Source organism: Protopterus annectens, chromosome 3.part1 (genome assembly GCF_019279795.1).
Source record: "Protopterus annectens isolate FY-2018-M chromosome 3.part1, PAN1.0, whole genome shotgun sequence".
NCBI classification, from domain to species: Eukaryota; Metazoa; Chordata; order Ceratodontiformes; family Protopteridae; genus Protopterus; species Protopterus annectens.
The window spans coordinates 1,037,232,485-1,037,259,581 of NC_056732.1; the positions used below are offsets into that span (position 1 = coordinate 1,037,232,485).

General features: G+C 43.8%; 1 protein-coding gene across 1 annotated transcript in view; it reads right to left on the reverse strand.

Annotated features, from left to right (window-relative positions):
* Positions 1-27,097, reverse strand: part of LOC122797746 (protein spire homolog 1-like) — a 966,788-nt gene that overhangs the window by 37,631 nt on the left and 902,060 nt on the right. Inside the window, exon 4 of the mRNA XM_044066271.1 lies at positions 24,762-24,887. Within this exon, the coding sequence (XP_043922206.1) occupies positions 24,762-24,887 (126 nt within the window). The remainder of the gene's footprint in view (positions 1-24,761; positions 24,888-27,097) is intronic.

Consider the following 27,097-nt stretch of genomic DNA (forward strand, 5'->3'; position numbering starts at 1 on the left):
TTGTTCCCGAGACATGCTCCTCAGCAATGGGTACCAATGTTGTCTTGGCCAGTCTGGAGCTATCAGAATGATCCTTGGACGTTCCTCTTTGATCTTCAAAAGCACCTTGTGCGTCAAAGGAAGTGGTGGGAATGCATAAGCTGTCAGGTTTTTCCAACTGAAAGATAGGGAGTCCACCTTCCAAGCAAGTGGGTGGTATGTCCTTGTGCAGAATTTCTTTAGCTGGTGATTGAGTGGGGATGCAAATAAGTCTATTTGTGGTAATCCCCATTCTCTTGTGATGGCTTTGAAGATGTCCGGATGCAGCATCCATTCGTGGGCATCTGTGGTAGTTCTGCTTAAAATGTCTGCCAGAATGTTTTCTTTTCCCGGTACAAAAATTGCTTGTAACTGAATGTTGTAGCTCAGAGCCACATCCCATAGGTCCAGTGCCAGCCGGCATAGAGGATATGAGTGTGTGCCTCCCTGTTTGTTGATGTACCACATAACTGTGGTGTTGTCTGTCCTTATCAACTGACCTTCTTGAAGAAATGGTCTGAATGACTGGATTGCCAATTTTACTGCCAGCATTTCCTTTAGATTTATGTGCAGGCGCAGCTGGTCTTGAGTCCATAAGCCTTGTATGCACTTGTCCAGCATGTGTGCCCCCCAACCGAGGTCTGAGGCATCTGTCGTGATGGTTTGGCTTGGTTGACTGTTGCAGAAGGGCAATCCTTTGTTTGATTGACAGGCCTGAGCCCACCATCGGAACTCTTGGTTCAGGCATGGGATTATTGGAATTTTGGTTTCTAGGCTGTGCTTGTGTTGGGACCACAAATTCTTTAGGTACCACTGTAGCTTTCTCATATGCAGTCTGGCATGAGGGACCAGAATTATGCAGGATGCCATGAAGCCCAGGGCTTGCAGTACTTTTCTTGCAGTTAGATGGTTCTGCTTTGTTAATGCCAAGAAGTAGAGAGGTAGTTGCTCTTGCTTTTCTGCAGTTAGGAATGCCATTTGTTTTGATGTGTCCAGCTCTGCACCCAGAAAAGTTATTCTTTGGGATGGAGTCAGCCTTGACTTTTTTATATTGACTGTATATCCCAGGGCTTGCAGTAGGTAAATGACTCTTTGTAAGTCTTCTGTTAGTTTGCTTTTGTTGTCCGCTTGAATCAGGCAGTCGTCCAGGTAGGGATAAAATTTGGATCCCCTGAAGTCTGCAATGAGCAATTACTGATGCCAGGCATTTCGTGAACACTCTGGGCGCAGTAGATAAGCCAAAGGGCAATGCTGAGAATTGATAATGCTCTGATCCTGCAAGAAATCTGAGGTATCTTCTGCAAATTGGTCGTATGGGGACATGCAGGTATGCCTCCTTGAGATCTAGAGTTACCAGCCAAGACTCCTTGCCCAGCATGGGAAGAAGCTGCTGTAGGGTCAGCATTTTGAATTTTGGAACAATGAGGAATGTGTTTAAAGCGGACAGGTCGAGAATAGGCCTCCATTTGTTCTCTTTTCTTGGTACCAGGAAGAGTCTGGAGTAAAATCCCTTTCCTTGCTCCATAGATGGTACCTTTTCCACAGCTCTCATTCTTAATAATTGAGATATTAGCTTTAGAGCTTCTGCCCTTTGAGTAGGTGGTAGGTTTGGCATTCCTCTCTTTCCTGGTAGAGTATGAAAATGGAACCTGTAACCTTGGTCTATAGTTTTCAAAATCCATTTTTCCCTTGTGATGCAATGCCAGTTCTTTGAAAATAAGGTTAGCTTTCCGCCTAAGGGTGCTTCCAGTTGTTCCCTGGTAGGCGGTGCCACATCCAAGTCACTGTGATTGTGGTGTAGTAGTGGTGGTGGCTGCGTCCGTGCCTCGCTGGTTGTTACCTTGCCACTGGCGTCCCCTGTAGGCACCCCTGGATTGGTTTCTGCCTCTTGAACGCCTATTCCTGCCTCTCTGTGTCTTAGAGGAGTCTGGAAAGGACCAATTTTGGAGGCCAGTTCCTGCTAAACCTTGGAGGTTGAACCTGTAAGAAATCTTTCACTGTTTGTACAGATTTTGCCTTCTCTTCCATCTTCTTTAGTACCTGCTGTGCAGGGGAACCAAATAAATTGACCTTGTCCATGGGTGCATCCAAAAGCTTAGATTTGACATGGTCTGGTAATGCCTGCTCTTTCAACCATGCATGTCTCCGGATAACTGTGCCAGTCATGGCTGATCTAAAGGAAGCCTCCAGTGCATCATAGCCACATTTTAAAGAATGGTTACTAACCTGCTGTATGTTATGTACCATTTCCTGAACATATTTTTATCTAGAGATTCTTCAGAGGACAGCTTTTTAGTTAACTGGTCAAGCATAAACTCTTGATATTGAATCATATGGAATTGGCAGTTCAAAGCTCTAGCTGACAAAATAGCAGAAGTGTAAACTTTTTTACCCCATCTCTCTAAGGATCTGGATTCCCTTTCAGAGGGGAGGGGGTTTTTAGCAGATGTAGTTGCTACAGCCTTAGGACCCTGGGAGATAGTCTCTGGATCTGCAAAAAGAGCCTTGTATAAATGGTGATGAGTGTCCGGGACCCTGTAGAACCTATCGGGCTTAGCAAGGGCCGGAGGTAATGAGTCAGGAGCAGTGCAAGCATCATTAAATGCATCATCTACAACAGAAAGAACTGGAGGTATAGCTAAAGGCCTATGCTGTGGCAAATGTAGAAAGGTTCTAAGCCTTTTTCTGGAGTCTGAGAAATCTTGGCCCTGCCACTGAAATTGTTCCCTCATAGCATGCAAGGTTTCCCCAAAGGAAAATTCCTCAGGTGGAGAGGCTGAAGGAATGGACTCTTCAGCATCAGAGTCTTCGTAAGGGGAATAAGGAGCCTCAGGAGGGTCTGTATGTTCTGAGTCATCAGAGGAGTCATCTGTGGATGGTTCAGGGGGCTCTGCTCTAGGCCTCTTCTCTGGGGGTGGATGAGAGGCCCTGTCTGGATGAGGCTGAGAGCCACGAATTAAAGAAATGAGATCCTCAGCCAAAGAAAGCATATGGGAACTGGTGCTGGGCCTGTGAGAGGGGGGTTTAACAGGCATCGTTTTTGAAGCTTTAGCTGCTTTAGCCCTGGCAAAGGCCTTAATAGACATGGCTGCAGGAGGCCTAGCAGCTCCATGTGCAGGGGTTGAAATATCCAAGGGAATAGTGTCTGATAATTCCTGAGAAACCGCAACAGAAGGTTGGGTTTCAAAAGCCGATTCCACCAGGCTAGAAGAGGCCTCGGTAGAAGGCATGTTTTCGGCCGGGGAAAGAACCGTTTGCTCAGTTTCAGCCAAAACCGAGACACTCGTGGTTGGCTTAACCACCGCGAGTGTCGGTCCTTTTCCCTGCGTTTTTTGGTAATTTGTGAAGTCGGAGGATCCGACGGCATGATATAAGCAAATTCAGAGCCGAAAAACTGTTCTGCAAATTCTGACCGACGTCTAAGCGTCCGTCGGTTAAAAGAAGCACAGGCTAGACAAGCTGCTACGTCGTGGTCTGGGCCTAAACAAGGCAAGCAGTAAGAGTGGAAATCTTTATGAGGTATTTGTTTCCCACAAGTTAAACAGTTATTCACTTTTTCTGACATCGACTGAGGCAAGAAAGAGTTCCCAACGGGGTACTTAGCTTTTTAGAAGTCTTCGAAGTAGTATTCGGTATGAAATCTCTGGTTCTGACCGACCGGCACTTGCGAACAGCTTCTGCTTCGGGCGCCACACGGCAAGAAAGACTGGGGAAGATGGCGTCGGCTGATGCCTTTATACCCGAAAAACTGCAGCTATGACGTCGGGTGAAGTGCAACACCAGCCGAAGCCAGACCCAGACTTTGGAATCCGGCCGACCGAAGGGCTGCCTGACGACAGGACTACCCATTTGTAAGGACTGCAGATGCATCCTTGAAGGACATCTGATAGTGCATGTAGCCTGCTCTGAAGCGTAGGTATTTTCTGCAAGATTCCCTTATTGGGATGTGCAGGTAAGCTTCTTTAAGTCCAATGTTGCCAACCAGGCATTTTTGCCTAGCATGGGAAGCAGCTCATGAAGAGTTAGCATTTTGAATTTTGGGATTACCAAAAAGGTGTTTAGGATAGACAGGTCCAGGACAGAACACCAGGAGTTGTCTTTTCTGGGTACCAGGAAAAGTCTTGAGTAAAGGCCTTCTCCCCATTCCTCTGCTGGGACAGGCTGAATAGCCCTGATACTTAGAGAGAGAATCTTCTGTTGAGCCTCTGCCCACTGATTTGGGGGTAGGTCTGGCCAACCGTTTGGGGTTGGCAAGGTGTGAAAATAGAATCTGTATCCTTGGGAAACTATATTTAAAACCCATTTGTCTTGGGTAATGAGTTCCCAGTTTTCTGCATGCATGGCGATCTTTCCCCCTAAGGGAGCAGACAGTTGAGCAGGCCTTGGAAGGTTCAAGGCTAAGTCATTGTGACACTTTACCATAGGGGGGTGTCTTACTACTTCCAGCTTTGGAAGTGGGAACCCCCACTACTTAGGCCTGTGAGTACCTTGAGACTGCAGCCTAGGTGGTCTGCTTTTCCTGGGTTTGGACTGAGAAGCCCTGGAAGAGACAAGAAAGGGCCAATTCTTAGAAGGCCAATGCCTACTAAATCTGGGAGGCTGTACTTACAGGAAATCTTTAACAGTTTGCAAAGATTTAGCTTTCTCCTCCATCTTTTTAAGAACTTCTTCTGCTTTGTTGCCAAACAGGCGGTCTTGGTTTAAGGGAGTATCCAGTAATTTAGCTTTAACATGATCTGGCAAATTCTGCTCCTTAAGCCAAGCATGCCTTCTAAGAACAGACCCAGTAACAGCAGCCCTGCAAGATGCTTCTAAAGAGTCAAAACCACATTGCAAAGTGTGTTTACCAACTTGTTCAGCAGAATGCATTAAATCCTGTAATTCTTTATTTTCAGTACAGTCAGGAATCAACATAATTTTCTGTTTAAGTAGTCCAATAATATGCTGCTGATACTTTAACATATGAAACTGGCAGTTTAAGGCCATAATGGCCAAAGTAGCAGAAGTGTATACCTTCTTACCCATTCTGTCCAGGGCCCTGGAATCTCTATCAGAGGGGGTAGAGTTTTTGGCAGTAGTAGCCTTAATGCCTTTGGGTCCCTGTGAAATGGTCTCTGGGTCCGCAGTAGGATTCTTAAAGAGAAACTTGTGAGAGTCAGGCACTCTGTAACACCCGTTAGGTTTCCTGGGAGCCGGAGGTAAAGTGTCTGGGGCCAGGCTAGATTCCAAGAACGCATCATCTACAATTGTCCAGTACAGGAGGGATAGCTAAAGGCCTGTGTTGAGGGAGGAGTAAGAATTCCCTAAGCCTCTTTGGAGTCAGAGTAATCCTTGCTTTCACAGTGGAAATGCTCCCTAAGAGTGTGCAAGGTTTCACCAAAAGAAAAATCTTCTGGAGGGGAAGCAAAGGGTATGGAGCCTCTGCATCAGAATCCTCATAGGTAGATAAGGGCAAATCCTGGTCATCAGAAGAAAAGTACAGTTTTGTACCTACCATAAATGTAGATGTTCGAGTGTTCACACTGCTACAGTCATCACACTTGGGTTATCCTGCCGTCAGGCGGTCCCGCAGTAGGCCAGAGTTCCAAAGTCTTGGTCCGGCGTCAGTTGCTGTCGCTTCTTCCCTGACGTCAGTGCGCCAGGGGTATATACGAGGCATCAGACTACATTTTCTTCAGTTTTTCTTACCCCAGATGGCAGGTGCCCCCAAGTAGGTAGGCAATACATATTGCTAATAAAACATGTAAAAGGAATACCTTCAGTTACAAGCAAATACACCACATGGGTTGTACAGGATAGAAAAGGTATAGAAAAGTTCAGCTAGGTCAGAGGGGATGGAGTGAGGGTAACCTGGACTGCAGCAGTGTGAACACTTGAACATCTACATTTATGGTAGGTACAAAACTGTACTATGTTCATCGTGTTACACTGCTGCAGACACCACACTTGTGTTGAATCCCAAAGCTAAGGATGGGTGGTGGAACTAAACAGGGTTTGGAAGGGCTAGTAGGCCCTGCAGAACTGCAGTGGCAAAGCCAGCGCTGGTTTTAGAGTATAGAGCTAAATGATCGTGCTTGGTGAAGGTGTGCACTGAACTCCAAGTTGCAGCCTCCAAAATATCCTTGGTTGGTACTCCTCTGAGGAAGGCTGTTGATGTTGCTGTAGCCCTGGTGGAATGGGGCCTGATGTTACCAGGCACAGGTTTCCCATGGTGTGTGTAGCAGAAACGGATACAGTGTCCTATCCATTTTGAAATGGTCTGTTTTGAGATAGCCTTTCCTTGTGATCCTGCAGCATAGGATACAAAGAGCTGGTCAGATTTTATGAGAGCCTTAGTTTTATCCAAGTAGTAACGTAATTGCCTGTGAATGTCCAAAGAGTGTAGGAGTCTTTCCCCCTTTGTTCTGGGGGTTTGGATAAAAGGTGGGCAAATGAATGGTTTGGTTTAGGGCCAAACTGGATACCACCTTTGGCATAAAGGAAGGGTTAGTTCGTAAAGCGAATCTGTCTTGATGAAAAATGATGAAAGGCTCCACTGCCATTAGGGCCTGTAGCTCTGAGACTCTTCGTGCTGAAGTTATTGCTAGCAGCAGGGCAGTTTTCCATGATAGGAACTGTAGATCAGCTGTGAAAGCTGGTTCAAAGGGCGGTAGTGTAAGCTTTTCCAAAACAAAGTTGAGATCCCAAGTTGGTGTTGGTGCTCTCTGGTGCGGTCTTATGTTCTTAGCCTCTCTGAGAAACTGTCTTAGTAATGGATGTGAAAATATAGGCGGATCCGTGTTGTATTGAGCTGAAATAGCTGAGGCGTGGATCTTAATAGATGAGAAGGAAAGTCCTTTGTGCAACATCTCAGTTAAATATTGAAGAATCTGAGGAATATTTGGGACAAGGAGATTTTGGCCTTTAGCTTGATTCCAGGCGCAGAATCTTTTCCATTTGTCTGAATAGACTTTCCTGGTGCTGGGCCTCCTGGCCTCCAGAATGATGTCCATCACAGCTTTAGAGAGAAGTGTTGACTGGTTGTTTAGGCAATTTGCCATGCAGCCAGATTTAAAGTCTTGAGCTGGCTGTGTAGAATCTGATTGTTTTGCTGAATGAGCAGGTGAGGAATTGGAGGTAAAATCCATGGTGGGCTTTGGGCCATGTTCCTTAGTATTGGATACCAGTGTTGGCGTGGCCAGTCTGGAGCAAAGAGTATCATTTGTGGCCTCTCTAATCTGGCTTTCAGCAGCACCTTTGCCAGAAGAGGCAGTGGAGGAAAGGCATACACTGTCAATTTTTTCCAACTGAATGAGAGGGCGTCCACTTTCCAAGCTAGTGTGTGGTATGTCCTTGTACAGAATTTCCTTAGTTGGTAGTTTTGGGGGGAAGCAAACAGATCTATGTCTGGGCTCCCCCATTTTTGAGTTATCATTGCGAATACTTGTGGATCTAGTTTCCACTCGTGAGGATCTATGATGTTTCTGCTTAGATCGTCTGCCAATGTGTTTTTCTTTCCTGGAAGGAATTGTGCTTGTAGTTGAACTTGGTAGGTCAGTGCTGTGTTCCACAAGGTCATTGCTTGCCTGCATAGGGGGTAGGAGTGTGTGCCCCCTTGCTTGTTTATGTACCATGTCACTGTGGTGTTGTCCGTCTTTATTAGGAGTTGTCCTGGATGTAGGAGGTCCTTGAAAGCTTTTACGGCATTTTGTACAGCTAGCATCTCTTTTTGATTGATATGTAGATGCCTTTGGTCTGCAGACCATTTGCCCTGAATACACTGTCCTGCCATGTGCGCTCCCCAGGCATAATCCGATGCATCTGTTATAGTTTGCCTGGTTGTGGGTAAGGTAAAAGGCTGACTCTTGTTGAGGTGACATGCCTGAGCCCACCATAGAAACTCCTGTTGAAGGAAGGGAATGAGTGGAATTATTGTTTCCAAGCTGTGGCTGTGTTGAGTCCATACGCTTTTCAGATACCATTGTAATTTCCTCATATGCAGTTTTGCAAATGGTATTAGTAGTATGCAAGATGACATGAATCCCAAGGCCTGCAAAATTTTTCTTGCAGGGAGTTGGGTCTTTGTTGCCATCATTTTGAAGTATTGAGTCAGTTGTCCTGGCTTGTCTGGCGTGAGATAAGCCATCTGGGCTGTTGTATTTAAGCTGGCACCCAGGAATATTATGTCTTGTGAGGGCAATAGTTTTGACTTATTTTCGTTTACTCTGTACCCTAGGCAACTTAGTAGGTTTTTGACAAACGCCAGATGCTTTAATAGAATGTCCTTGCTTGAATCCCTCTTTGTCTGCAGTATGCAATTACTGGTGCCAGGCACTTTGTGAAGACCCTGGGCACAGTAGATAAGCCAAAGGGCAGTGCAGAGAATTGGTAATAGGTTGAACCTGCTATAAATCCGAGGTATCTTCTGCAATTTTGTCTGATAGGGACATGCAGGTATGTCTCCTTGAGGTCCAACGTTACTAGCCAAGCCTTCTTGCCCAGCATGGGAAGAAGTTGCTGTAGTGTTAGCATCTTGAATTTGGGTACTTCCAGATATGTGTTTAGAATTTAGAGGTCCAGAATGGGTCTCCAGGCTTTGTCCTTTCGGTGAACTAGAAAGAGTCTTGAGTAAAATCCTTGTCCTTGCTACTGTGTAGGAACCTGTTGAATGGCTCTCATGTCCATGAGAGCTGAAATTTGCTTTTGAGCCTCTGCCCACTGATTTGGTGGAGGGTTTGGCATTCCTTTTATCCTTGGCAAAGTGTGAAAGTGGAATCTGTATCCTTGAGATACAATATTTAGGACACATTTGTCTTTTGTGATGATGTGCCAGTTGTCTGCAAAAAGTGCTAGTTTTCCCCCCAAGGGAGCTGCCAAGAGGGTTTTGCTTGGTAGTCTGAGGGGTAAGTCATTGTGTTTGTCTTCTGGCAGTTTGAGACCTGTCTTCTCCTTTTTAGGTTGTGGCACCCCATTGTCGAGGCTGGTAAGAGCCTTGTCACTGGCCTCTGCCCCTTGGGTGTCTGTATCTGCCCCTCTGTGGTCTGGCAGAAGCTGGAAAGGACCAGTTTTTGGTTGGCCAATTTCTGCTGAAACGAGGGGGTTGAACCTGTAAAAAAAATCCTTGGCCGTCTGCATAGATTTTGCCCTATCCTCCATTTTCTTTAAAACCTCTTCTGCTTTTACACCAAATAAAACATCCTGCTGTAAAGGTGCATCCAATAACTTTGCTTTAACATGATCAGGTAAAGTTTGTTCTTTTAACCAAGCATGCCTACGTATGACAGACCCTGTCACTGCTGCTCTACAAGAAGCTTCCAATGAATCTAATCTACATTGCAAAGTATGTTTTCTCACTTGGTTCAGCTGCATGTAACAAATCTTGCATTTCCTTGTAATCAGGCTGTTCTGTATGTGCGAGCATTTTTTGTTTCAATTGAGAAATCAAATATTGTTCATATTTCAGCATGTGAAACTGACAATTTAAGGCCCTCATAGCTAGAATAGCTGAGGTACATACTTTCTTTCCCCATCTGTCTAGTGCTCTAGAATTCCTTTCAGAGGGCACAGGATTTTTAGCAATAGAGGCCTTAACCCCTTTGGGACCCTGGGAAATGGTTTCTGGATCAGCAACAGGGCTTTTATATAGGAATTTGTGTGAGTCAGAGACTCTGTAGTATCTGTCTGGTTTGGCTGGTGCAGGAGGTAGTGAATCTGGGTTAAGGCTAGATTCTGAATAAACATCATCCACAATGTCTAACACGGGTGGAATAGCAAGTGGTCTGTGCTGGGGTAGTAAAAGGAACTCTAGGAGCCTTTTCTTAGAATCAGAGTAATCCTGGCCTTCCCAGTGGAAACGTTCCCTCATGGTATGTAAGGTTTCCCCAAAAGAGTAGTCTTCTGGGGGAGATGCAGAAGGGATAGACTCTTCAGCATCAGAGTCTTCATAAGGGGGAAAGGAATATTCCTGTTCCTCAGAAGAGTCTGAGGAAATTGAAACCTGGTCAGAGGAAGCGTAGTCGTCGTCCTGTCTTAGCCTTTTATCAGGAGGGGGATGGGAACCCCTGATTAGGGTAATTAAGTCTTCAACCATCTTAAGCATCTGTTTCTTAGGCATGGGGCCTTGTACTGGAGACTGCTGTACAGTCTTCTTTGTTTTTAAAGGAGTTTTCAGCTTTGCATAGGATTTAATAGTGAGTGTAGTCAGGTCTGAAGACACCTTCTGCAACCGAAGGCATTTCAACTGCACCGGAATCTCCTTCAGGCATGGAGTCGGAAGGGCCTAAAGGTAAAGGTTGTGGAGGCCTAGCAATCTCCGCTTGGAAATCGGATGTCGCCTGGGGTTCTAAATCAGCGGTTGTCAGGGGCTGCGTAGGCGCCTCACTGAAAACCGGAGAACCGGCGACTGTTCAGAGTCTGGTTTGGGTCTCAGCTGCCTGTCCTTATCTTTGTGTTTTTTATGCATTCCAGTCGTCGGTTGCTCCGACGGCATGGTATAATTAAATTTCCTACCAAAATAATGTCGGGCAAAATCAAACAGACGTTTAATAGTTCGTTTATTAAACCCAGTACAAAACCGACAACCTGTGACATCGCGGTCTGGGCCTAGGCAAGGAATACAATAAGAATGAAAGTCCTTATGAGGTATTTGCTTCCCACAAGAAATGCAATTGTTAACTTTTTCTGACATCGGACTGAGGCAAGAAAAGGTTCCCCAATGGGGTACTTAGCTTTATTGAAGACTTCGGTCTGAAATTCGATTTGAAAATCTCAGGAGTCGGCCGACCGGCACTTGCGAACTGCTTCTGCTTCGGGCACCACGCGGCAAGAAAGACTGAAGAAAATGGCGTCTGATGCCTCTTATATACCCCTGGCGCACGGACGTCAGGGAAGAAGCGACAGCAACCGACGCCGGACGAAGACTTTGGAACTCTGGCCGACTGCGGGACCGCCTGACGGCAGGATAACCCAAGTGTGATGACTGCAGCAGTGTAACACGAATATCAGAAATTTCAGAAACCTGATCAGAAGGAAAATCAGTTCTAGGTCTCTTGGAGGGAGAATGCTGGCTTCCCCTAATTAGAGTAATAAGGTCTTCAGCCATTCTTATCATTTGTTTTTTAGGCATATGCCTGACCATGAGGGTTTGGACTTTGGTTTTCTAGGCATGTGTCGAGTTTTAGGCCTTGGAGAAGAAGATGGCGTCGGTTTGAAATGCAAATCCGTAGGCCTAAATACACCCTCAGAAGCTGGTGCCTGCACAGCAGCTCCGGACCCATCCAAGGTAGAGACATCCACAGGTTCCACAGTCGAAGAAGCATCTCGCAGCATACCGGACTCTGAATGGGTCTCAGTAGAGGCCTATGAATCAGAAGTAGCAGGTATCAGGGGCTGCGAAAGCACCTCACTGAGTACCAGCGAACTGCCGACTAGTTTAATGGAAGTGTCGTCGGCAGCTTTGGACCTATGCAGTCTTGTCTCTGTCTTTATCTTTACGTTTTTTTGGAATGTCAGAAGTCGGATGGCTTACTGAAGCCATTTCTGGATAATTAAACCAAATACCAAAATAGTTTGCTGCAAAAATGAACAGACGATGAATAGTTTGAGTATTGAATAAGGCACAAAACCAACAGCGAGGGACGTCGTGGTCTGGGCCTAGACAAGGAATGCAATACGAATGAAAATCTTTATGAGGTATTTGCTTTCCACAGATAATATAATTAACTTTTACTGACATCAGTTTATAGCAAGAAAAAGGATCCCCAACAGGGTACTTAGCTTTTTTGAAGACTTTGGTTCTGAAACTTGAAAACGAAAATTTCAGGAGTCGGCTGACCAGCACATGTGAACTGCTTCTGCTTCGAGCACAGCACGGCAAGAAAGACTGATGTAATGGTGTTGGCTGCATGCTTTACACCCCTGACTACCTGACATCATGGAAGAAGAGACAGCGTCCGATGCAGGACCCAAGACTTTGATAATCAGTCTGGGTGAAGGCTACCGGCAAGCAGACAACCCAAATGTAATGACTGCAACAGTGGAACACGAAGAACATCACACTATGTGGAAGTAGAGAGACATCGCAATAGTCCATTCTCAATCAATCATAGGAAGTCTGCAAAGAGGGATAAAGTGGGTTGCTTCCCCTGGATGACGTACCCCACTGCCACTGAACTGTCTTATCAAAATTGCTCAATACAGAGTAGGATAGGCATCACAGCCTAATCTAAGTAAAAGACTAACATTTGTTTGAGCTGAAAGTGATACTTCCTGTGAGATGGGAAGTCACTAAACCTGAAAATACAGTTGTGTAAAATCTTACTATAATAGTAGTAGATGTCCTTCTCTTCATTGTTGCAGTATTCCTCTCAAAAGAAAATCCCTGCCTAGGGCAGCCCTTTATCCGGTCCGTATACTGAAACCTTAGGTTGTAATAGGGACGTTGTACGTCACATGTATGCGACCTGCACACGGTGTAGGGGATCAATGTGATATACGGATGTACCATCCTCAGAACTGAAAAGTCCCAGGAGGAACAATGGTACAAAGAGAGGAAAAAAAAAAAAGGAACATGTGCATCCAGACAGAAAAAACAAACAGGGGAGGGAGCAAATACTGCAATAGTGAAGAGGACATTTACTGTTATGGTAAGATTTTACAGACCTGTCCTATGTCCTTCTATAACAATGTTGCAGTATTCTTTACGATGGGGGAGAATACAAATGTTCAGGAGGAAGGTTCAGCAGAGTCTCACCCTGGGAACCATATCCAACTTATAGTGCTTGGTAAAAGTACACGCAAAAGTCCAAGTAGCTGCCTCAAGGATGGAGTTGAAAACCAATCCTTTGAAAAAAGCACCAGAAGAAGCCACAGCCCTTGTAGCTTGAGCATTAACAGAAGAAGAAAGTTTTTTTCCCAAGAAAATAACAACAAAAGAAAATGGCCTTGGTTATCCATGAAGAAACAGTGTGCTTAGAAACAGCCAAACCCAAAGACCTAGGATGAAAGGAAACAAAACGTTTTCAGATTTATGAATGGCTTTAGTTTTATCCAAATAATATCAGAGTTGTCTATGCAAATCCAAGGTGTGAAGAACCTTCTCACTAGCAGTCTGCGGATAAAAAAAAAGTCGACAAATAAATAGACTGACTAAGAGACAACTCATTAACCATTTTGGGCATAAAAGAACAGTTAGTATGAAGAGACATTGTGTCCTTATGAAAAACTAAACAAGGGGGAACAGACACAATGGCCTGCAGCTCAGACACCAGTCTGTCTGAGGTAAGGGCCAAATGAAGGACAGTCTTCCAAGAACAATGCTATTAGGAAGCTGAAGTTACAGGTTCAAAAGGAACCAGAGTCAATTTGTCTTAAATCTGGAAGCCAACAGAGGAGACAAAGACAGACAAGCAGAAATGGCAGACAGGTAGGCTTTAACAGAAGAGTACACCAAACCCAGCATTGAGCAACTCACACAAACAAAAAACAAAGAACTTCCACAGAAAAGTGATAGAGGTTACCAGCAAGGCACCAAACAGAAAATCTCTTCCATTTGGATAAATAAGATTTCCTGGTTCATATGATGATACTAGACTACTGGCCCTCAGGTCCTCATCTAGTGCAGATACAGATTCTTAGTTTTAGCCCTTAAATTTGCTTGTTCATGCTCAGCACTTGTTCAGAACTTGTAAGCACTAAATAAGCTACTAATTACTATAGCACTCTATCTTCCTCATTACCTAGAGTAAAACAGTTTTTGTACTTGCTTTTCTCACTTGCTTAGAGAAAAACAGCTCTTGTACTCACTTTCGTCACTTATCTAGAGGAAAAACCCTGCAAATCTTGCGCACAGAGCAGTGTCGGGCAGCGCCGGTTAGCTGGGGTATACTATTCCTGGCCCCACAAAGTCTGCACTGTAAATTTTCCCTTAGAACTAGGCAAGCCTCAACTCAAGCGCTTCAGATCAGCTGCTCTTATTGCAGCACTTGCAAAACAGAAATCAGCACTTGTCCTAACCTCCTAAATTTCCTAGACGGCACTATTATAATATAGCATAAGACCCTTGATCGTCTGCAGAAAGTTCAATTTACTCTTCAAAGCATGTCCAGAGGTCAGCATCAGGTGTGCTCTCCAGTTCATCTGGTGGAATTGGGCATCCTGAGGCAGTGTCACAACTGCCTCATGTATACAGACAACCCTCTCCTCTTACGTCTAGACACAAACACTTGTGAAAGATGCAAATACACAGCCAGACTGGAGGCTAAGCGCTCTCAACCCATGACTGTAACAGACAGTAAAGAGGATAAGGGACACACTTGCATCACACCACCTGTCACTCATGAATCTACAAAACAAGCACTGGCAAAACATACGCATAAATACACAAAAACATATTCGGAGGCACTAGGTACCAATCTGAAAAAGAAACAGTGCCCTCCAAAGCAGACAAGCAAGGAACCTGCACCCCCAGACACAAGCCAGAAAACACATAATTCACCTCAGCAGTGGGCATCACAACAGCCCTTAAGGCAAAACACCATACCTAACACGCTAGTAATAGGAGACTCTATAGTAAGGCACACGGATGTTCCACTCACCAGGCTGAACAAGGAGAAGGTTACTGTCAGCTGCCTGTCGGGTGCTCGGATCCGCCACATAACACAGGCACTTGGGTCACACCAGAACAAGTACAAGTATGACACTGTCATTGTACATGTTGGTGTGAATGATCTAAGACGCACCTCCCTGGACTACATGAAAAGAGACGTTGAGGAGCTCTCTGATCATGTAGCCCAAGCTGGTATGACCCTGACCTTGAGTAGCATACTACCTCCACCTAGAATGATACCACAATACAAAGACAAAATGATCAATTTCAACAATTGGCTAAGCTTCTGGTGTCATTCTAAGGGGATCCAGTGTCTGTCTGCCTGGGATGACATGATAGACAAGCCTCGCTGTTTTGCCAGAGATGGGTTGCATCTGTCACCCCTAGGTTTTCGAATACTGGCCAAGGCTCTTGCCGTCCCCATAGTGCCGTTTTTAGACAAGGCTCAAAGGACAAACCAACCACCGTAACCAGCACAGGTAACCAAAAACTAAGGGTAATACTACTCAACGCAAGTCTCAACCTCAAAATGCATACACTCGAGGCTCTCCTCAGCATGGAGAAAATGGATGTTTGTGCAGTGACGGAAACCTGGTTCAAGGCTCAAGAGAGCACCCCAGCACTGCCAGGTTACAATCCATATCGTACCTTCCGGCCTCAGTTACCGGATCGCAGTACAAAGGGCGGAGGTGTATCCATATTCATCAAGGATACCCATATCTCCAGGTTAGTAGCGCAGCATGATGCCCCAGAGATCATCCATGCGCAACTATCAGCAGGCAAAACCACATTTCAAGTCGTAGCCGGTTATAGATCGCCCACCATGTCCCAAGATGCTCACTCTGCATTCCTTGAGACACTGGAAAAAATAAAGGTCCTACCCAACACCATAATCTTGGGTGATTTCAACTACCCTGGTACAGACTGGGTGAACTAACAATGTTATGTTCATGCTCAGCGATTCATAGAATTTATAAATTCAAATGCCCCTGAACAACTAGTATGTTCCCCCACTAGAGGGGACAACATATTGGATTTAATCATCACAAATATGGGCACCCATTGTACCACACCCGTTATCACCCCCTCCTTGGTTAGATCCGACCACAAACTGATAACTCTGGACATCCTCACTCCTCCACCTCCCCCAATCAAAGAAACCATAGTCAAAAACCTTTCTAAAGCAAACTTCAAACTACTTGCATCCAAAGTGGAAAGCTTCACTATTCCCTTACAGAAGGATAATGATATCCAGGATACAGAATCCTACACCAAGGCACTCTATATGCATCTTCAGGATTGCATGGACCATGCTATCCCAAATAAAACCAAGACTCCTTCCTCAAGCAAGAAGAAACCAGTTTGGTGGACCCCGACCATAAGCAAACTTTACAATAAAAGGAGGAGACTTGTACAAAAAAGCCAAATCTCAAGTAGAAAAAGCATCCCTGATCAGCATTAGTAAGAAATTGAGGGCCCTCATCAATTCAACTAAAGCTAATTTTGAAAAGAAAGTTGCCAAGGATAACCATAAGGCCTTCTATGGCTACATCAAAAACCTAAATGGCAAAGCTCAAGTCTGTTCTGAGCTAGTACAAAATGGAACAAATCCCCCACCACCACCACCACCACCACCACCTACAGGGCCTATTACCATTCTAGGGGATTGTGCAAGTCCAATTATTACTGATACATTGGTTAACAAGGTTCTATCTACAGCTAAAAACACTGCCTCCATGGGACCAGATGATGTCCCAGGCTGTGTCAAACGCGAGCTCCAAAAGGAATTAACCCCGCATCTTAATACCCTGTTCAGTCTCAGCCTCTCCACAGGATATGTGCCCATAGAAAGGTGCATGGCAATGGTGGTCCCGCTACATAAGGGTGGGGCCACAACTGACCCTAGGAACTACCGACCAATAAGCCTGACCAGTCTGATCGGTAAGGCTATGGAGCGAATCATTATGGAACTCATAAATGGAGAGATTGGGAACCTCCAGTCGCTGGACCCCACACAATTCGGCTTCGTCAAGGGCAGATCATGCCTCCTGAACCTGGTGGATTTCTTTGAGACAGTTACTCAGGCTACAGATAAGGGAAAGGAGGTACACACGGCTTACCTTGACCTTGCTAAAGCATTTGACACCATTCCCCATTCAGGTATTATTGATAAGCTCACCAGCCTGGGCATAAACCCTTATGTCACAAAATGGATCACAAACTGGCTCTCAGACAGATCCCATAAAGTAAGAGTAGCAGGATCTATGTCTGAATCCAGACCAGTAACAAGTGGTGTGCCTCAGGGCTCTGTTCTGGGGCCCCTCCTGTTTGGCATATACTTCTCAGACGTACAGGCAAGCACGGAAGGGCTGTGGCTGACTAAGTGTGCGGACGACTGCAAACTGGGTGCTATAATAGAGTCTCCGGCCAACATGGAGATCCTCCAGAAGGGCCTAAATGAGACTGATGCATGGTGTCAAAGCCATGGTCTCAAGCTAAATGCAAAAAAATGCGTAGTAATCCCCTTTGGAAAAACAGAGTACCCAAAACTACAACATAGGAGGTAATCCCCTGAAATCTGAAGAAGAAATAAGGGATCTAGGGACCCAAGTAGATAGTCAGCTTTCCTTTGATAACCATGTTGCCAAAGTGGTTAGAAAATCCTTCTATGTGACCCATCTGATCACGAAAGGGTTCACATCAAGATCTAAGGATGTAATGGTGCACCTCTACTCTTCCCACATTAGACCCATTATTGAGTACAATGCACCAATTGGAATGTACCTGGCTAGACATCTCCAGCAGCTGGAGAGACCACAAAGGCACCTAACCAAGAGGATTACTGGCCTCAAACAGTTGCCCTATGCAGCACGATTGAAAAAGCTAAGACTGTTCTCTGTTGCATACCACTTTCTCAGAGGCAATCTCTGTCTAACGTACAGAGCCATGTCCAACCCAGAATTGTTGAACATGCTCCATCTTAGCAAAACCAAATCTACTCGAGCTACACGCTCTAGGGATATAAACCTCAACACAACAATGAATAGAACATGCTGGAGGGATAGATTCCCTTCGCAGAGACTTCCCTTACCATGGAACAGGGTCCCGATCTACATAAGACAGAGCCCCTCACTATCACTCTTTAAGAGGAACCTTGATGAGTGGATGGGTAACAAAGTTCACACCGGGGATCACACCAACAGCACTACTAGATAGGGGCCAAGGGTACTAGCTGCTAGTACAAAGGTCTAGGGAACTACTAAAGGGGCGGTGAATACCGCACAACGTGGCTGGGCTAATATATGCCTTCGGGCAGATAGCCCAGTACCAACCTATAAGCCTAGCCAAGAATTTCACCCATGTTCCCACAAAGTCAGCACCTTTTATCCCTGTCCAACAGGGCCAGAGGTGGGATCCCAGGGGTATATTTTCTGTTACCCATTCAGGTTCCTCAAACAGGGCTAGTGAGGCAGTCTGCTTAACATGGAGAAGGAGTCTATTCCACAGATGGGGGAGTCATTGGGACACATCTATTCCATCAACAAGTTCTATTAATGTCACAGACCAGGTTGAGGCCTTGCGTGCGAGTTGCGCAAGTGGAGTTTGACTTATGGATATGCAGCAACTCCATCAAGGTACAGTCTGAGATGGCCTTGTATGCCAGACACAGGTTACCTCTTAGCAGTCTGTATGAGACTGAGTAGAGGGACAGGGCTTTTAGCCTATCTGTACAGGATAGGTGCTTGAGACCCTGGATTTTCCTGGTCAGGCACCTCTGTGGTCTCTCCAACTGTTGTATGTGCTTGGCAATATACATGCCAAAGGGGGCATTGTACTCAATAATGGGTCCAATATAGGAGGAGTACAGGGATGTTATGACCTCTTTGTTCCTGGATGAAATACCCTTACTTATGAGGTGGGCCGTGTAGAAAGCCCTCCATACAATGGAAGGCTGGTAGTGGGTTTTCTAGCCTCCAGCAGAATCCAAAGCACGTCCGCAGAAAAAAAGGTATCTAAAAGGGATCAAAACCTTATCACCCACTCACGCATAGTATCAACTGAAGAGTGGATAAGTGGAGATGGATGACAGACCCCTTGTCCTGTGTGATTAAGACCACCCTATGAGGCAACCTGCGATGCTTGCCCTTGGCTAAATGTAGAAGAGGGAACCAATGCTGTCTGGGCCAAAAGGAAGTCACCAACAAGATTTTGGAAGAGTCTTGTTCTATTTTGAACTGGACCTTCGACATGAGAGGAAGGGGAGGGAAGCCATAAAGAAACATTCCCTTCCAGGAAAAAGATGGTGCCCACTTTCCAAAACAGAGGACATGGGACTCTGATGCAGAAGAAGGGAAGTTGTCTGTTCAGACGGGAGGTAAAAAGATCTACCCGAGGAGTACCTCACTAGTGGACTATGTCCAGAAATACATCTCTGTGAAGCATCCACTCATGAGTCTGTTCTAGACCTGCTCAGAGAGTTTGCCACAATGTTCCAACCTGAAGGAATATAAACAGCCTGAAAAGTCACCTGATACTGGACAGCCAGATCCAAATCCTTAAGAACTAGTTTGCACAAAAGGTAAGACCATGCCCCCCACCTTACTTAATGTACCACATCACTGTGGTATTATCTGTGAAGATTTTGAGGGGCCCTGAAAAGAAGGGAGAATGGAGGGCCTGAAGAGCCAGGAGAAGAGCTCTCATCTCTCTGACACTGATAAGTTCCTTCCCTTGAAGAAGAGACCAAAGGCCCTGAACCTTCATAAGGACAAAGGAAGCTCCTCAGTCCATGTCTGAGGCATCCAAAAAGAGTTCCTGAGCAGGGACTGGATGCCGAAAAGGAGGCCCTGGGTTGAGGGACAGTTTATGAATCCAGCGCTGAAGCTCTAACTTGAAACATGAGGGCATACCTCTCTACCTCTCAAAGCAAGAAATCTGGACAAAGCCATAAAAAATCAGGGGACAAAGGTCCAAAAACAGGGACAATTTTTAAATATTGTTCTTACAAACTCAAGAAAGTTAATAAAATGACAGGATATGAAGTCAAACTCAAATGTCTGTCATTTTCTGACTGCAGTCATTAATTCACCAATAATTTACCAGAAAACAACAATTTTATGAAAAATGGAGCAAAAATGAGGCAAAAATCTGTACAGTTGAGAGGCATGCATGAGGGAAGAGGAACTGGAAAGTCTGAAGGATGAGAATGTTGAAGCCAGACTGACTTTAGGAACCACTGAAGCTTTCTCATATGAAGTCTGGCCAGAGGAAGCACAGGAATGGTGGAAGCTATGTAACCCTAGAGCCTTTAGAAACTCTCTGGCTGTTATGGAGGCCAGAATAAGAAGGGATTGAAAGAATGCAATCAGACTCAAAGCCTTGGGAGGAAGCAGGGATGCCAGCATTGGAATGTTCTATAGCAAGCAGCCAAGAAATACATTATCCTTAGAAGGAGTCAGGAAGGATTTTTGGAAGTTCATTGTAAACTGCACGCTTTGCAGAAGACAAACAGTATAGTGAAGCTACTGAAGTGGCATCTCTGGAGAAGAAGCCTGAATGAGCAGGTCATACAAATAAGGAAAGATCTGTATTCCCCTCATCCTACAGAAAACAATCACAGGAGTGAGACATTTGGTGAAGACCCTTAGGCAGTAGAAAGGCCAAAGGGCAAAGCAAAGAACTGAAAATGCAAGGAAACACAAAAATGATGAATAGGAATATGGCGACAGGCATCCTTGAGATCCAAAGAGACTAGGAAAGTCTGAGGAAAAAGAGGAAACAACGTTTGAAGGGACAACATTCAAAATGAAGCAACCTTCAGAAAGGTGTTGAGTTGGGACAGATCCAGAATGGGTCTCCAGGTGACTTCTTTCCTGGGAACCAGAAACATCCTGGAATAAAATCCATTCCCCTTTTGAGGATTCAAAGCTGCTTGGATGGTTCCCTGAGACAAAAAGCTCTGAAGAACATCTGGGAAAAAAGGAGAGCTGTTTCTAAGGAGGTTGAGGAATGCCTAAAAAGGGGAAGGGATTTCCAAACCATTTAATACCCCTAACAAATGATGGATAGAAACCATGAGTCCTGAGTGATCTGTAACCAATTTGGAAGGGACATGGAAAGATGAAGAGAAAGTGGAACTTGGCTGAGGAGGGAGGGAAGAAGATGGTCAAACAGAACCTGGCTTGTCTGGAAAAAAAGAATTCTGAGCTGTAGAAGTCTGAGTAGACTTAGCAGGAGGAGTCCTTCTACAACCCTTTTTACCCTTGGGAGGAAAGCAAGACCGTCTACGGACAAAGGCAGGCTGAAATTTAGGAACAGAGAAGACAAAAATATGTTTAAATTCCTGCATAGCCATACCCATTTCCCAAAAGGATTTAAAAAGGTCAGCAGCAACAGAACCAAATAGATTTTGATTGTCAGAAGGAGCAACCATCAGCTTGGCCTTGATATAATCAGGCAGACAGCAAGTACCTCATCAACACAGAGCCAAATGCAGTACCGCTAGACAAGGCATCAGCTGCATCATAACTGCATTTAATGGAATGGCGAGCCACTTGAGAAGAGGACCCTAACAAAGAGAAGGCTGAAGTCTTCCCCTCAGAATCAGGAAGATCTGAAAAGCCTGAGACAGAACAGCCAAAATATACCTGGACAGATGGGTCTGGGTAGCAGTACACACTTTCTTACACGACAGTTCCATAGTTATACGGTCCTTGTCAGAGGGAAGTAGCTTAGCAGAAGGTAAAAACTTGAGAGTTTATCAGCCGAAGAGACAGATATAACAGAAGTGCCAGCTAAGGGACATTTGTAAAGAAATTTGCTATGCTCAGGCACTTTATAAAATCTATCAGGATGTTTAGAAGCAGGGGGCTGGGAATCGAGAGCCTGAGAAGCTGCAGATAACGTATGCAACAAGGCAGCAAGATCAGGAGGAACAGTAAAGGGCTTGGGAGACTCCATTTGAAAAAGGAGTTCATAATACCTCTTCTGAACATCAGAAACCTGGGTACAGTCGCACTTAAAATCTACCATATGGGAATGGTATCCCCAAAGGAAATCTCTTCAAAAGGAGAATCAGGGCTATAGAATCCTCTTCCTCCAAACCATAAGCCAAGGGAAAGGGAATCTGGGAGGAATAGGCCAAAGATTCCTCATCAGAATCTACTTCCTCAATGGGCAAAACTTGTTCCCTAGGTCTATTAAGAGGAGCAGAAGACTAAGGGTGAGCAGGAACAGAACCCCCTGAGGGGGCTTCAAGGCATAAGGGCAATAAGCAAACCATGTGTAAAATCCTGCCATTCATGCTGTGGATCCTTAGGAACAAGAGAGATTTACTTAGTCTTCTGCTTCTTTTTTTCAAAGGGATGTCAGCCCTAAAAATTTTAGGAGACTTGGACCCTTTCCTACATTCGATAAGTGTAGTGAATATCTCCTCCCTAACAAAGATCTGGGGAACAATCCTAGGCCCTTCAGATATAATCAGCCACGGTTCCGCCAAACATCTGAAATGGATTCCTGTGGAGCCTCCAGGGACATGAAAAAAGCCAAGTTCATGCCGGCCTCTAAAGTGGTCATGGCAGAGGAATCCGACTAAAAGACTGGCTAGTCCTCTGGGCTTTCAACAGCCTTAAGAAAATGTGCAGCAGAGTCAGTACAGCAGAAGAATCTGACTAAACTTTCTTGACCTTCTTCTTTGTGGACAGCTGACCCACAGGCTGGGACAATTCTGCCATAGTACCCTGAGCAAACAATTTAAGACAATGGTTTTCTACATAAATAGCATAAGAGGACAGACAACTACGCAAAGTTTTTGGGAAAGACACCTGACAAACAGAACAAGAGGTAAGCAAAACAAACACTGCTCGTGACAATCCTTATGGAAAATCTGTCTCCCACACTGGCATTTACCCTTTCTGGTTGAAATGTAAACCAACAACCGTAAATAAAAGAAGTTAAGAAGAAACACCCCAAAGGGCTCTTATCTGAAAATGGTGTGGTAAACAGCAGACAAAAGAGCATCCGCAGCGACGTTCTGAGATTGGGCCTGGACTGGCAGCAAAGACGTTCTGAGGATGGTATGTCATCTTTATGCCTTATGGGGAGCATTCATGTGACATACAATGACCCTATTACAATCTAAGGCTTTGGTATACTGGATGAACGTCGGGCTACCTTAGGCAGGGAATCCCTATTGTAAGGAACACTGTAACAGTGATATAGAAGGACATCTTTTATGAATTCAGGTTTCATCAAAGCATACATTGTCAAGGTCTGACTTAGCATGGAGATGTAAAAGTTAATCTTTTATTGCTGGCAAGTCTAGTGATCCAGTTGTACCAATGCTACAATTACATCATAAGCTAGACTCACTTGGAACAAAATGTGTCTTCAACACTCATTACAAAGACTGTGCCGATATCACTTCAATATACTAATTTGAAGTCTGGCATTGGGCACTATGGAAAAGGGTGAAGACATGCTCCCCAAGGTTTGTAGGACTATTCCTGAAGTCAGCCTTTTTTTTTTTTGTTTTACGTAAAGTTGGATTTACATTTTTATACCTTTTAAGCTCATTTACTTTTACTTTTATATTATGTCAAACTAACTAATGACATTTTTAAATATGTTTTGTATATGTTTTGGTTGAATTTACTGGACGCTTGTCCAGTCATATCTTAGATTCATTGTGTTATAATTTTTGATTTCCTTTGTGTTTCTTTAAGCAGTTTAGCTGACTTAATTGGTTAATTAATTATCCTGCTTTTTGGATTGTTTATTCTATTTAAATAGAATTGGTGTTCCTTTTTTAATGTGTTCTGATGAAGTCTGCCTTGTAGCAGATGAAAAGTGCTTCAACCTATTAAATTGAGTGTGGTCGCCAGAGTCGCTTGGATTTTTCTTTGTGTTTATCTAAAAAAAAGAAAGTGCTATATTGGTCAGTTGTCAGAAAACAAGGAAACATAGACATAAGATACTTTTTATGGGACCAATGCAGGTTTTACATAAGTCTACTAAAGCTTTCAGACTACATGAACCCCTCCAATGGAGCTAATGTTCTCTTACTGTCTATCTTAAGGAAACCTGAGACATCAAATACTAGTAAATCACACATCTCTGAATACAAATGGCTTCTCAGCAGTATTAAAATAAAGGATTAGAACCTTGTGCCAGTCCATTTCTTTGGATTTTACATCTTATCTTTTTATACACCAGTCTAGCTTAATCATTCATTAATGCAAAAAAAGAAATATTGCATCATGTCTGTTGTTTTTGTTGTCTTAGTCAGAACACCAGTTTAATAAAACATTTTAGTACATTTACAACAAAGTAACAATCATGGTGCAGTGGTAGCATTGTCACCTCACAGCAAGAGTTTCTCCCGTTCGATTTTCGGCTGGAGCACCTTCTGTGTGGAGTCTGAATGTCCTCCCCGCGGTAAAGTGGCATTCGAAAGACATGCATGAAATGGGCGTGCCATCGTTGAAGGTTGGGCGTGGAGCTGGCACCTCTGCACTGTAAAAATCTACTGCCAATCATTAGCGGACCGTAGTTCCGCTGTCACAACCCCTAACCGGAAAAGCCGAAAGAAGAACAACCTTTCTATTGTATGTTTACACACTGTAGCAATTCTACAACCTTGCAATTCTCACAAAAAAGCATTATCGCAACTCTGCACACTAGCCTGCAGCACTGTCCAAAATCTGTTTCTACCTGCATGGCTATGATTGCTGCAGGCATTCATCCTTTTAATCCTCTGCCTGGCCATATTGTTGTATCGTACAACAGTGCCCAGCTGCAACTTAACAGCTATTATGACGTTTCTAAACAAATTAAATGTTTTTAATGATCATATATCATTAAGAGTTTTGAAATGCAGCGGAAAAATGTGGTTTGCACGTTGTCTGAAATAAACTCACAAGACATTCAATAAATCCCTACTTGTCCATACTTCACATTATGACATAATCCTTTAAAATACTGCTTGGTCCAATACATTTATCAGATTACTTCTGAATCTCAGCCAAGTTATCACAGATATCACTCAGTTTAATGATAGTAAACATAAGATAATGATATCAAGCAAGAAGTATGATGTAAAACGAAATCCCACTGTCTGTGTGTTTATAAACTTCATTTTACAAGTCACCTGTTCTCTTACCTCCCTTGCATTCTTGATCTTGGATAGAAATGTCCGCAGCTCCATGGTTTCAGCAAACAAGGCTCGACATACAGCCTGGTAGTGATGCTGTGCTTCTGCTGGAGTAGTCAGATGTGAAGCACATATCTGTCAAGGAGAAAGAAAGAGGGAGAAGCTTCATAACTTTCTGACCTGGGAGACAATTTGTCAAAATCATGTCTAGTTTGGCTACAGACAACACGTCTTAAACTAAGAACAACCATACATTGTCTAAATAGGTCACTTAACTCAGAAAAAGCTATGACTTTACAATAGCTCATTTACTATTATTTATCAGGTATGTGGTTAGAGAAATGCATCTTCTCAATACCAGAATTGAAATCCTGTACTAACAGTATAATATAATCCAAAACAGCATAGACAATGTGTGCGTGTGTCTCTCTTTATATTATAATTTTATATATGTTGTTGTTGTGTCTTTCGGCTTATCCCAGTTAGGGGTCGCCACAGCAGAACTCCGGTCCGCTAATGTTTGGTAGTGGATTTTTACGTGCCGAGTTATCAGCCCTGACGCACAACCTTCAACGAAGGTACGCCCATTCACGCATGCCTCCACACAGAAGACGCTCTAGCTGAGAATCGAACGGGACAATGTCTTGCTGTACACACACACACACACACACACACACACACACACACACATACATACACCAAACAGGAAACGCACAAGCGTTCCAAGCCAGGGCATCCACTTCACTCAAGAACAGAGAAACCAATGGATAATATTAAAACTTGAATAAAACTTTAATAACGTAATTAAAACCATAAAAAAAGATGGACTTCTATTCAATGGATAAGTGCTTTTGGCTCCAACTATGATCCTTCATCAGATTTAGCAACATGCCATCTTTCCCATACTTTTAATCATACTTTCAAGCCAATCAACAGGACAACTCCTTTTTCCAGTGGCAATCATTGACCTACTTCTTCGACCAATCACAAATGCTCCTTAAGCCTAATTGCCTGTAAGACTGGTTTCAGAGGAAAAGCAGTGCTCAAACCTGGTGTTCTGTAGGCTCTAAATTTGCCGATCCACTGCATTTCTTTAAGTTGAACCATGTTACTCAAGTCACTCCTCTTTCTGTGCCAAACACCAGCTGTAAGGCCCTGAAATTAAAATAATGTCCAGCGTTATATCTCTTATCCGCTTCACTAGCGGATTCTTATAGTCATTCAGCCTAATATCACTGATGTGTTTTGAGATTCTTTCTTTTAAATTGTCTTACAGTTTTACCTACATAAAAACTGTCGCATTGTAGGCAAGTAGCAATGTATATTATATGTTCTTAGTTGTACAGTCAGCATAGAAATTACTCTCATATGTTGTCTTCAAAGTGGGGTGTGTGTATTTACTTTCTGTGTTTATATATTTGCACATAGTGCATCTTCTACATGGAAAAGTTCCTATATATTACTATAGCACACTGTTGCTTCTTATATTTACATAAGATCTGTTTTAAATTCTTTTCATTCTTAAAACAAAATTTTGGAACATCCCCAACTATTTGCTTTAATCCTTCATTCGATGTTAGTATTTTCCAGTTATTCGTTATAATACAAATCTTTTCTGTATCTTTAGTATAAATAAGGGTCATTCTTATTCCCCTTTCGTTATCGCTCAACTTTCTTCCTTCGTCTATCTCATTATATTTCTCCCTTAAATATGCTAACCCTTCACCTTGTTGTTGGTTTTGTGTGCATTGTTCCATTTTGGATATCTCTTGGTGTTTGTCTCCCCTCTTTTTAAATTGAATACTCGTGTCTTCCATTGCTTCTTTGAAATCATCTCCTTTGAGTGTAATCTGGACATTGTTAAAAATTGCCCTTTCATAATAATATCATAGGTGTATCTTGGATGCATACACATTCTCGGTAGTATGTTATTTTTCCAGCAATCCTTTCTTAACAACCTTGTGTCTATTACACCATTTTCATCTTGAATAACTCTTATATCCAAAAATCAGTCCAGTGATACAGAACAATTCTCTCCATGGCTGCATTAGGCTGTACCAAAGATTCGTTGATGACATCTGTCTATTATGGGAAGGAGATCTTAGTCAACTAGAAATGTCTCCTGTCTATCTAGAAGACAGTACCAACTTTTAAAAATTTATGAAGTATAGTTACACGTCCACAGATTTTTTTGGATACAAGAGTTATTCAAGACGAAAATGGTGTAATAGACACAAGGTTGTTTAGAAAGGATTGCTGGAGAAATAACATACTACCGAGAAAGAGTATGCATCCAAGATACACCTATGATAACATTATGAAAGGGCAGTTTTTAAGAATGTCCA